The following is a 12,956-nucleotide window of genomic DNA, read 5'->3' as shown; positions in this document are numbered from 1 at the left end:
AACATTTAAAACTGTTAGCTACAAGAAATGAAAAACTGTTGAAATAGCTTAAAGAAACACAAACAGTTGGAATAGAATGCTAAATATAACGGATAAATGGTTGAAACTGTTAGCTACAAGTAAATGAAAAACCACTGAAATAGCTAATAGTAACACTAACACTTGAAATGTTTAGCTAAAAGTAAAAACTGTTGAAAAAGCTAGCTAAAAGTAACATAAACAGTTGAGACTGTTAGCTAAATGTAATGGAAAAACAGTTGAGCTAAAAGGAATGGGTTGAAATAGTTAGCCAACAATAAAAGATGGTTAAAATAGTTAGCCAAAAGTAACAGATAAGTGGTTGAAATAGTTAAAAGTAAAGAATAAACAGCTGGAATAGTTCACTAAAAGTAATGTAAAACAGTTACTGAGCTAAAAAGTTAAGCAATAGACATTTGAAATGCCTAAATATAACAGATAAGCGGTTGAAACTGTTAGCTAAAAGTTATGGAAAAACTGTAGAAATAGTTAAAAGTAATAACTTGAAATAGTTAGCTAAAAGTAATGTAAAATAGTTACTTAGCTAAAAAGTTAGCAATAAATATTTGAAATGTGTAAATGTAACAGATGAACAGCTGAAATGCTTAAATAGTTAGCGAAAAGTAACAAACAGTTGAAATAATTAAAATAATTTAAAGTAACAGGTAAACAGTTGAAACTGCTAACTGAAAGTAACGGATAAACTTGAAACAGTTGAAGCAATGATAAGCTGTTAAAATAGCTTAAAGTAATGGCTGAATGCTAAAATAGTTAGCTAAATGTAACAAACACTTGAAATAGCTAGCTGAACAGTTAAAATAGCTGAAAGTAATGAGTTGAAATATTTAGCCGCAAGTAATAGATAAACACTTAACAATAAAAAATGGTTGAAAAAGTTACCTAAATGTACGGATAAATGGTTTAAATTGTTAGCTAAGAGTAACAGCCTAAATATCTGAAACAGCTAAAAGTAACGACAGGCTGAAACAGTCAACTGAAAGTTGTGGATTAACATGAGTAAAAAATACCTTTTTTTTTTCAGAAAAATTTATTTTGTTATAGTCATTAAATGTATTTAAGCTAATTAATAACCTCAATATAAAGTCATTTGCATGGTCACAGGTGGAAATCATTCACACCCAGTAACATAAGTGTTGAACTGTGAAGATACAGTCACAGAGAGAAAAATTAAATCATGTCTTCATGTCCAACTGTTTGTTGTGCTGTTACAAAAGGAAAAAAAAAACGTGGATTTAACTTTTAGCTATTTTCTGAATTTGCTGTTGAAGCAGGGCTCCGGACAGTTTTTATTGGTTACAGGGGTCGGCCACTCGGGCGGTGAACAGCATGGCGTTGATGGTTGACTCTCTGATGAGCAACAGAAACGGTCTGTCGGCCAGAAAAATCTCCCGGTCTAAGTTCATGGAGCGTCCGATGGCCACCACGGCGGTGGCTGCTGCCGCCTCACTGCCCTCCTCGTTGACCTGCAAACCACAACACAGGTTCCTTCAGGTTCCGGTCTGACCTGAGTCTGGATCATTGTCTGAGTCCTCAATGTGTTTTCTAATAATTCAGTGGAGGTTAGTGTTCAAATGTCCAGGCACAGATGTACATTCTACAATTTAAAAAGAAGAAAAACTAAAAAAGCAAAAATGGTTGGTGTAAATGTTTAATTCGTTCCAACATGTTGGACTGAGAACATTTAAATTTCACTGTCAGGCTGATAAAAAATAAAGTGTTTATGTTAGTAGTATTTATCCACCATATTTTTATTCACAAGGCCTTAAAACATCTGTTGGACCTTCTGCTGATATTCCAGAAACTACATGTGAAGCAGCGTCACAGGTCGCTCCGCCATCATAACAAAACACAGCTTGGTGTCACTCCTCAGGTAACTCTGTGTGAGTGATGTCAGCAGTATGTGTGAGTGATGTCAGTATCTGTGAGTGATGTCAGTATGTGTGAGTCAGTGATGTCTGTATGTGTGAGTGATGTCAGCAGTATGTGTGAGTGATGTCAGTGTGTGAGTGATGTCAGTGTGTGTGAGTGATGTCAGCAGTATGTGTGAGTGATGTCAGTATGTGTGATGTCAGCAGTATGTGTCAGTGATGTCAGTATGTGATGTCAGCAGTATGTGTCAGTGATGTCTGTATGTGTGAGTGATGTCAGTATGTGTGAGTGATGTCAGTATGTGAGTGATGTCAGCAGTATGTCAGTGATGTCAGTATGTGTGAGTGATGTCAGCAGTATGTCAGTGATGTCAGTATGTGTGAGTGATGTCAGTATGTGAGTGATGTCAGCAGTATGTCAGTGATGTCAGTATGTGTGAGTGATGTCAGCAGTATGTGTCAGTGATGTCAGTATGTGAGTGATGTCAGCAGTATGTCAGTGATGTCAGCAGTATGTGTGAGTGATGTCAGTATGTGAGTGATGTCAGCAGTATGTCAGTGATGTCAGTATGTGTGAGTGATGTCAGCAGTATGTCAGTGATGTCAGTATGTGTGAGTGATGTCAGCAGTATGTGTGAGTGGTGTCAGCAGTATGTGTCAGTGATGTCAGCAGTATTGTGTCAGTGATGTCAGCAGTATGTGTGAGTGATGTCAGCAGTATGTGTGAGTGATGTCAGTATGTGTGTAATGTCAGCAGTATGTGTGAGTGATGTCAGCAGTATTGTGTCAGTGATGTCAGCAGTATCTGAGTGATGTCAGTGTGTGAGTGATGTCAGCAGTATGTGTCAGTGATGTCAGTATGTGTGAGTGATGTCAGCAGTATGTGTGAGTGATGTCAGTATGTATGAGTGATGTCAGCAGTATGTGTGAGTGATGTCAGTATGTGTGAGTGATGTCAGCAGTATGTGTGAGTGATGTCAGCAGTATGTCACTGACCTCCAGAAAGGCTTTATGGAAGGCGTCTGAGATGTGGAGACCATCACTGCCGTCCTCCAACATGCCTGAAACACACAGACAAACTTCATGAATGACTCAGACTACAGGTGTGTCAGTTTGTGCCTCCTTTACTGGGGATGATAAACACAGACATAAAAACTTCTCAGAACCAGAATCAGCTTTAGGACTCTCAGTGTTTTTACACAGAATAAATATACAGCTGAAAATAAGGACAATAAAACTGAACAAATAATACATCTATAACAGTCGTAAGAAAAACTGAAATATGAAGGATTTACAGTCTTGAAACAAAGACGAACAGTCAGTGTTATGAACAGAGGATCATAGGACACAAGATTAAACCACATACGTCTCAGTTCCCTAATGCCCACCACTCATTTCAGTTCCCAAATGGCCCATGCTTATTTTAGTTCACTTAAACTGTCCCATAACCAACAACACACAACACTTCCTCCACCAGAGTCACTTTCACACCATCAGGCAGGAAGCTGTCAGAGTTTGTTTTGAAACACTGACTAAAAGTGTTTCAAAACAAACTGACCTATAAACAGGCCCCACCTCCTCCTCCTCCTCCTCTCATCAGATGGTTAGATTGATAAATCTCTTGAGACCACAGGTGTGTTGTGTGTGTGTATTTGCCACCTCACCTGGCAGACTGGCCTTCTCCGAGGTGAACAGGTCGGTCAGTCCCATGGCCTGAAGCTTCTCCTTCACACTGAAACTGTCCTCCACCCTGAAGCGAGGGATGTTGACGGCCACAGTGGTCTCCGTCATCTCATCAAACCAACCGGTCAGTTTGTCCAACGTCAGACTCTCCTCCACCTACACACACACACACACACACACACACACATTAACACATAATATACAATACACATTCAAGCACACACAACACAAAATCAGTGGATACATTTTTTTAATGGCCACACCCCCTCTGATGTCACACTCTCTCTGATGACTTGATATTAGATTCGTTGGTCCGATAACATTTAAAAAGTTCTAAAAGAGCCACACAAATAAATCCTTTTATCTCCTCCCAGTTTAGTAACAGGCTAAACAGGAAGTTAGCCGCTCAGCCAGAAGAAGTCTGTGGTGCGTCTGCTCTGTGGTGCGTCTCCAGTGACGCAGATGATCTGACCCGTTTCTGCGCTCATGTTCATCTATAACTTCCTTTGATTGGCACATTGTCTCCTGAGGAGTACCTCAAGGGTCCGTGTGCAGACCACTGCTCTGTTCATTGTGTTCATGCTCCCGTTCTGAAACATTCTCCATATGTTAAATTTAATTTCTTTGTTATGCAGATGACATTCAGATTTATATATCCGTCAGAAGACGCTCCACCAGCTGAAAAAAGAAACATATGGTTGATTCCTCTGAACAGATCAACTCTGATTTAATTATGTGATTACTTTTAATAAATCAGTTTATTTATTCTGATGTTACACAGACTGTATCAGATTTGTGTTCCCAGGTGATCCCAGGTATGTATATTTTAGATTTGCACAAACTGCTGCACAGAAATTTCCCTCCAGATGAATCAAGTTATAAACTTCTGTTTTTTTCTCTGGTCACAATTTTTTCCTGCAAATGAGGAACAATTCTATATATTTTACATTTACATTGTCTTTTTATATCTTGTATAAATACACCCGTAAAGTGTTTTCAGACACTTTGAATTTACAATTAAATCATCTCCTTACTTCCTGGCTGTGTGGTTTTTGTTGTAGCGCCACCTTCTGGACAAACTTTACATGTTTTTCTCTTTTGACTCTATGAACACATCAATCATCAGGATGTTGTCACTGTAATCAACTGTGCAGCCTGCAGGGGGCGACGGCAGAGTCATTGTAAATAACTTTATGTGGAAATATAAACTGGAGTTTATCAGAAACGTCACAGAAGAAGAAACAAGGATGAAACGCTTTGAAGAGACGAGACGAGTGAAGTAAAATTAAAACCAGACAAGCAGGACACCAGAGAACCGTCAGAAGACTGATGGACAGATTTACCTTTCTGAGTGTGGTTTCTTTACTCGGTAGGATTATCACCATGGTGATGTCATCTCCACGGTATGGCATCTCCAGCAGCTGCACCTGGTCGTTGGGGAAGTGCCTGTATCTGAACTTGGTCTCCTGGTACATCATGGTGACCGAGCAGGTCCGACTGTCACTGACCTGGAAGTCTGACACGTACGCGTTGTCTTTGTCGAATTTGCTCTTCCACTGACCCTGAGACCAGAGATGAGAGGACAAGAGACATGAGAGCAGAGACCAAAGATCAGAAACAAGAGGACAAGAGATGAAGAGACCAGAGGAAGAGAGACAAGAGGACAAGAGACGAGTGGACATCAGCCGACATTCAAACAAAATAATTACACATTCAAATATTTCACAAAGAATGTCTGGCCACTGTAGGACTGCTACAGGTGAGGAAGGAGCAGTTGTGGATAACGCGAAGGTGTGACAGGAGCAGGTGTGGATGAGGCGAAGGTGTGACAGGAGCAGGTTTGAATGAGGTGAAGGTGTGACAGGAGCAGGTGTGGCAGAAGCAGGTGTGAATGAGGTACAGGTGTGACAGGAGCAGTTGTGGATGAGGTGAAGGTGTGACAGGAGCAGGTTTGAATAAGGTGAAGGTGTGACAGGAGCAGGTTTGAATGAGGTGAAGGTGTGACAGGAGCAGGTTTGAATAAGGTGAAGGTGTGACAGGAGCAGGTTTGAATGAGGTACAGGTGTGACAGGAGCAGGTTTGAATGAGGTGAAGGTGTGACAGGAGCAGGTGTGAATGAGGTGAAGGTGTGACAGGAGCAGGTGTGAATGAGGTACAGGTGTGGCAGGAGCAGGTGTGAATGAAGTGAAGGTGTGAATGGGGTACAGGTGTGACAGGAGCAATTGTGGATGAGGTGAAGGTGTGACATGAGCAGGTTTGAATGAGGTGAAGGTGTGACAGGAGCAGGTGTGAATGAGGTGAAGGTGTGACATGAGCAGGTTTGAATGAGGTGAAGGTGTGACATGAGCAGGTTTGAATGAGGTGAAGGTGTGACATGAGCAGGTTTGAATGAGGTGAAGGTGTGACAGGAGCAGGTGTGAATGAGGTGAAGGTGTGGCAAGAGCAGGTGTGAATGAGGTACAGGTGTGACAGGAGCAGGTTTGAATAAGGTACAGGTGTGGCAGGAGCAGGTGTGAATGAGGTGAGGGTGTGGCAGAAGCAGGTTTGAATGAGGTGAAGGTGTGACAGGAGTAGGTGTGAATGAGGTGAAGGTGAGGCAGGAGCAGGTTTGAATGAGGTGAAGGTGTGGCAGGAGCAGGTGTGAATGAGGTGAAGGTGTGACAGGAGCAGGTGTGAATTAGGTACAGGTGTGACAGGAGCAGGTGTGAATAAGGTGAAGGTGTGGCAGGAGCAGGTGTGAATGAGGTACAGGTGTGACAGGAGCAGGTGTGACTGAGGTACAGGTGTGACAGGAGCAGGTGTGAATGAGGTGAAGGTGTGACAGGAGCAGGTGTGACTGAGGTACAGGTGTGACAGGAGCAGGTGTGAATGAGGTACAGGTGTGGCAGGAGCAGGTGTGAATGAGGTGAAGGTGTGACAGGAGCAGGTTTGAATGAGGTGAAGGTGTGACAGGAGCAGGTGTGAATGAGGTGAAGGTGTGACAGGAGCAGGTGTGAATGAGGTGAAGGTGTGACAGGAGCAGGTTTGAATGAGGTACAGGTGTGGCAGGAGCAGGTGTGAATGAGGTGAAGGTGTGACAGGAACAGGTGTGAATTAGGTGAAGGTGTGACAGGAGCAGGTGTGAATGAGGTGAAGGTGTGACAGGAGCAGGTTTGAATGAGGTACAGGTGTGACAGGAGCAGGTGTGAATAAGGTGAAGGTGTGACAGGAGCAGGTTTGAATGAGGTACAAGTGTGACAGGAGCAGGTGTGAATGAGGTACAGGTGTGGCAGGAGCAGGTGTGAATGAGGTGAAGGTGTGACAGGAACAGGTGTGAATTAGGTGAAGGTGTGGCAGGAGCAGTTGTGAATGAGGTACAAGTGTGACAGGAGCAGTTGTGAATGAGGTGAAGGTGTGACAGGAGCAGGTTTGAATGAGGTACAGGTGTGACAGGAGCAGGTGTGAATAAGGTGAAGGTGTGACAGGAGCAGGTTTGAATGAGGTACAAGTGTGACAGGAGCAGGTGTGAATGAGGTACAGGTGTGGCAGGAGCAGGTGTGAATGAGGTACAGGTGTGACAGGAGCAGGTGTGAATGAGGTACAGGTGTGGCAGGAGCAGGTGTGAATGAGGTGAAGGTGTGACAGGAACAGGTGTGAATTAGGTGAAGGTGTGACAGGAGCAGTTGTGAATGAGGTACAAGTGTGACAGGAGCAGTTGTGAATGAGGTGAAGGTGTGACAGGAGCAGGTGTGAATAAGGTGAAGGTGTGACAGGAGCAGGTGTGAATAAGGTGAAGGTGTGACAGGAGCAGGTTTGAATGAGGTACAGGTGTGACAGGAGCAGGTGTGAATGAAGTGAAGGTGTGAATGGGGTCCCAGCTCAGGTACCTTGAAGTAGATGGTGTTGACAAGGACCAGGACAGTGTTGGAGTCCAGCGCCCCTGCAGGCAGCGTGTCCTGGATCAGGTTCTCCGTCTTGTTTGAGATCCAGTTGTTGATGGTCATGCGGGCCTTTTCCGGGTTCTCCTGCAACACAGCGCAATGGTTATTAGATACCTGAGCCCTGATTGGATCAGGTGATGACACAAATGTGTGATGGAGCAGGTTACCTTGAAGTTGAGAGGCAGCAGTTTGGCGCCATACACTGTCTCGCTGATGTTCTGGTACGTCTCATTAAAAATAAGAGACTTGTCTCCGAACAGTCGGTTGGCGGAGATCAGCTCCGTGGTCTCGTCCTTCTTCCTGTACAGACGACAGTTGAGTTTGGCGAAGAAGAAGTGGACTTGATCCGACGTCTTCTCTTTGATGGTGTCGAACTCAAACACCTGCAGACGGAGACACACACACACCTGTCAGGTGCATCTGCAGCTGCTTCACAGCCACTGTTTCTACCTTCCTGTCTGAGCTCCGCACCCAATACAGCTCTGTTCATAATAATAATAGTAGTAACAAAATAAATAATATAATAATAATCATTATGATCATCATCAAAATAATAAATGATAGTAATAATAATAATTTATAATAATAATAAATTAGTCATCATCATAAAGATAAATAATTGTGCCAATAATTAATAATAATACTACCAATAACAATCATACTAATGAATAATGATGAAGATGACCTCCATAATCTGCCGCAGCGTCTCGTTGCAGGCTCCCAGTTTGGTCATGGCGAAGGCAGTGGAGATGCTGATGGGGGACATGAAGATGTTGGAGGTGGGGGTCTTGCTGAGAGCCAGCTGTTTGTGCAGTGACAGGGCGAAACGACTGTTGGCCTTGGACAGCTCCCACACTCGGGGATTGGTGGACTCAGGGACTTGCTCGGGCGTCAGGGTCGGGTCCTCGGGGCCATCGGGGTCGGGGCTGCGGTAGATGCAGCGCGGCTCCAGGGCGAGGTCTTTGGGTTTGGCATTGCAGATATCGTGATGAACGGTGGGGGAGACGAGCGGCAGGAACGTCACAACCAACAGCCAATGAGCAGCCCTCATTCTGCACAGAGAGCCAATCAGAGGTTAGACTGAGTGTCCAGTTATATTTCTGTCAGAGAGCATCTCCTCTATCACTTTATATATTGTTTTTATGCACCCTTTAACTGTTAGTGAACAGTGTTATGTTTGTTGGTGGGCGGGGCTTAGCTGGAGGCAAAACAGTTCTCTACAGACATTAGCTAGCGCTAGCTAACAAGTTGTGTTGTCTTGTTTTAGACGATGGAGGAAGATGATGTGAGTGGTGCGTTCAGAAACACTCACTGTGAGTGTGGGAGCGCACTCTGACACAAACTGGAGCGTTGATAAATTGGGAGCGCTGTCTGAATGTAGCGTTGGGTTATCCAGAGCAGCGCACTCTCAGAGTGGCAGAGCGCACTCTGGACACTCTGTCTGTGGAGACGGAGCAGCAGAGCGCACTCTGGACACTCTGTCTGTGGAGACGGAGCAGCAGAGCGCACTCTGGACACTCTGTCTGTGGAGACGGAGCAGCAGAGCGCACTCTGGACACTCTGTCTGTGGAGACGGAGCAGCAGAGCGCACTCTGGACACTGTCTGCGTAGTTGTCCCTCCATTGTGACATTAGAAAGTGTCACATTTATCTTGCAAGTGTACTCTTCTTCAACGTTTGCTTTACTTCCTGGATTTTTCCCACATGGAAATTCTGACCAATCAAGAGCAGCTTTCTCACACAAGGCATTTGATCTGGTCCTCTTGTAAATGCTGCCGTGAGAACACCAACCAACTCTAGGCAATTATACAACTTTGGAACAACATGAGTCCCTGATTCAGACCAGAGGAGACCACTCTAGGGCTGACAGCAGCTGAATCCTCCACAGGTTGGAGACGTGATAATGTCTCCAGGTGAAGAAGTTTATGTGTTTTAATTATTGTCAAGTGAATCTATTGTCTTTAGTAAACAGGTCTGAGGTTCAGTGATGGTTTAAAGATTTGTAACAACAGAAATGTGAATTTTCTCTCAGAGGACGAGTTCAGCTCATTCTGACAGAAGAAATTAACATATTTGATAAAATGTTTGCGGTGATTAAAACCTCACAGATTCAGATCTCAGAGTGTTAACGACTCTCAGAGCTCCAGTGTGTCAGAGTCAGGATCTGTCAGCAGGACGTCAATATGATGTAATACGTCTGCTTCCTTTAGTGAAAATAGTACTGGTTGTGAATGAGCCTTCTTTCAATCTTTTTGGTGCACGCCATTTTTTGTCTTTTGTCTGTACGAACATTTTCAGTCTGGATCCTTCACAGTTTTATTAATGAGACTCCAGGTGTGTGTGTTTCTGAGAGGAAGAGACCTCTGAGGATAATTCAGCTCCTCAACAATCAGCTCTGAAGGAATTCTGACCAGGAGACGTTTCATCTGGTTGTAATCTGTAATCTGTAATCCTCACTGACGGACGACACTGAACCCTCCTGAATCTGACACTCTGGAGCTGTGAAAACTGAATTTGTGAAGTTTTGAAGAAGCTGCAGACGGTGTGGGCAGGAGACGGTCAGAGAGACGAGCAGCCGAGAAAATAAGAAATAAAACAGTGAAAAACGTGTGATGAAGTTTTCAAAGCTCAGAACATCAAACACGTGACAAACAGCAGATCTAAAGAACAGCAGGTCTCAGCTGGTGTTTGTGGAGTCAGAAGATCAGATTGTTTCATTACAGGAGATCAATATCAGCTGATTATTGATCACAGGGTTCCCACACGTCTACACATTTCAAAGGAGTTTAAACATGCGACCTGGACTGGCCTCTGACAGCAGGCGCTTCAGAGCTCAGTCACATGAATGATGTTTGGTTGAGTCCCGTTTTTTATTTGTGGTTTGAAAGTCTCATGATGTTAAACCAAAAAACTAAGATGTCTTCATTTCAAAAAGCTTTATTGGCACGAACAGTCCTGTCATCACACGAGGCTTTGAAACATGGACGGATGATAACAGCAGATAAACCAGAGCAGAAACTGGATCATGACGATCTGAGTTTAAGCGCTTGATGTTTTGTATTTGTCTATTTGTTTGTTTGTTTTGTTTGTGCATCATGTTCATGTGTTGTCTGTTGTATTCTTTATGGCTGCAGCGTGACTGAAGAGCCCGAGACAAGTTTCACCCTGTGTGGGACGATAAAGTTCATCTTGAATCTTAAATGTTGAATTGTGGGTAAACAACTGTTGGCGCCTACAAGCTTCACGCCCACGTCAAACACTCTGACCGCCACCGCCGCCGCCAACCAGCTGCAAACATCAAACATGTGATACAGGTGACGTTTCAACGGTCACACTGCGCAGCGCTGGATGTTAAATTACTGAGACAGGAAAGTTCTTAAACATTAAGGCTTCTTAAGGTTGTTCCAGCTGTGTGTGGGGGAGCTTAAGAGCTCCTGTGACAGCAGCAAAGGGGAGCAGACACTTAAAGATTTAAGACTTTAAGGCTTTTTCATGCCACTTTAAATTAAAGCTGAGACCAATCTGATAACAACCAGCACTGAAGGAAAACGAGCATGAACACACAGATGTGACCGAGCCAGACACACACACACACAGACACACACAGATCAATGTGAAATCACTGTTTATTTAAGACGTCTGAACAAAAACAGCCTGTTGGTGCTTCACGGGTGATTTTGTTTCTTTTGCTGCTTCAGATCCATCGTGCAGAGTTTGGAAAAACTTTTTGCATGAACTACACGGAGCCTCATCTGCACTGCCTCCTTAATGTCACCAATATGTGAAGGACCCTGAACTCATCCTGCACCACATCACATGTTTCTGAACATGAACGAAACAATAACTGAAATAATGATTCAAAACTTTTCTAAAATAAATAAACAGTTTTTGTAATTTGTTAACTTGAAGTTTTCTGACTGTGTGACCTCAGAGGAGACTGTTTCCTGTTTGTGTCAGTTCAGAGAAAAGTTTCTTCAATTTGCCCCCAAACATTAAACTCAGGTACACACAGACACACACAGACACACAGACACACACACACACACACACACACACACACACAGACACACCATGACGTGCAGTCTCTCGTCGACACTTTTAGCTTCCAAGTTTTCATTTGCTCTCAAACAGAGTTTTAACTCCAGGTTCAGTTGCTGAAGTTCAACTTGTTGAAACTTAAAGTCAGAGTTCAGAGATGTGATAAAGTGTGTGACACACAGACGCTAATGAACGTCAGATTTCAAAGACAAAAACAAGAATACTGAGATCAAATTAAACATAATGAATGAGCAGCAGCAGATGGAGCTGTGAATATAAACCCTGCTGTGGAGTCACGTCTCTACACTTGATCAATAATTCAGACTTTACTCTGATTTTCAATGTTTTGTACTGAAAATAAAAACCAGAGAGAAACTTGAAATATAAACAGAAGAACAAACTGTTTGAGGATAAAAGTACAACGGATCAGATGCAGACACACTGAGGGTTGATGAGAGGAGACTCTTACCTGAGCAGGTAGACACAGACGTGTGTGTTCAGTCACATAAATGTGAGCAGTGTGAGCTGAACTCAGGTCAGTGTCCTGCAGAGCGCTGAAACATCAACTCAACCTTTGAGACATTGATCGTGTGTTCGTCAACAGCTCCGAGCTCCAGCAAACATCTGGACTCAGACCAGCTGCCATCACCGATCGCTGATCAATAACACACACACACACACTCTGTGTTTAGACCTGGCTGCTTCAGTCTGACACGTTATTTAATCCAGACGATGATTCATAAGAATCTGTAAAATATCTTCAGCTCAACTGTCAGTTATTGATCAACATCATTCCACAAATTTAACTTCCTGTTGCCTTGAAAGGGACAGTTCACATGTTCACATGTCGTGCTGTGTGAGGCACTGATCCACAGTCAGTGTGTTTCCTACAGCAGACGTCAGTCAGCAGTTTGAAGAGAAAACCAGTGATTTAACATGAGTGAACTCAGGAGCTGCTGGTCAACTGCTGCCTCCATCAGTCAGTGTGTTTGTGTCACTGTGTGACTTTGGTGAATCTGCATTAACCCTTTAAAACACTAAAGTCACACAGTGACACAATCAATCAATTTTATTCATAAAGTCCAATATCACAAATCACAGTTTGCCTCACAGGGCTTTACAGCATACGACATCCCTCTGTCCTTATGACCCTCACAGCTGATCAGGAAAAACTCCCCAAAAAACCCTTTAACGGGGAAAAAACAGTAGAAACCTCAGGAAGAGCAACTGAGGAGGGATCCCTCTTCCAGGACGGACAGACGTGCAATAGATGTCGTACAGAACAGATCAGCATGATAAATTAACAGTAATCCACATGACACAATGAGACAGAGAGAGAGAGAGAGAGAGAGAGAGAGAGAGAGAGAGAGTGACCACAGCTTGGCCATAGAGACGGGCAGACACAGGCA

The 12,956-nt window shown here is 43.6% G+C and overlaps 1 protein-coding gene across 1 annotated transcript; it reads right to left on the bottom strand.

The window, feature by feature from the left end:
• Window positions 1-1,248: 1,248 nt before the first annotated feature.
• Window positions 1,249-12,159, bottom strand: serpinc1 (serpin peptidase inhibitor, clade C (antithrombin), member 1). The gene is made up of 8 exons (XM_049587514.1): window positions 12,017-12,159; window positions 8,196-8,562; window positions 7,678-7,893; window positions 7,457-7,594; window positions 4,934-5,152; window positions 3,572-3,746; window positions 2,904-2,968; window positions 1,249-1,502 (listed from the first exon to the last, which is right to left on the bottom strand). The coding sequence occupies exons 2-8, from the start codon at window positions 8,559-8,561 to the stop codon at window positions 1,326-1,328; spliced, it is 1,356 nt and encodes a 451-aa protein (XP_049443471.1). The 5' UTR covers window position 8,562; window positions 12,017-12,159; the 3' UTR covers window positions 1,249-1,325.
• Between the last annotated feature and the right edge of the window lie 797 nt (window positions 12,160-12,956).

Source organism: Epinephelus fuscoguttatus, linkage group LG10 (assembly GCF_011397635.1).
Source record: "Epinephelus fuscoguttatus linkage group LG10, E.fuscoguttatus.final_Chr_v1".
Taxonomy (NCBI): Eukaryota; Metazoa; Chordata; class Actinopteri; order Perciformes; family Serranidae; genus Epinephelus; species Epinephelus fuscoguttatus.
Note: the sequence above shows the minus strand (reverse complement) of the source record. Positions and strands in the feature narration are given on the sequence as shown.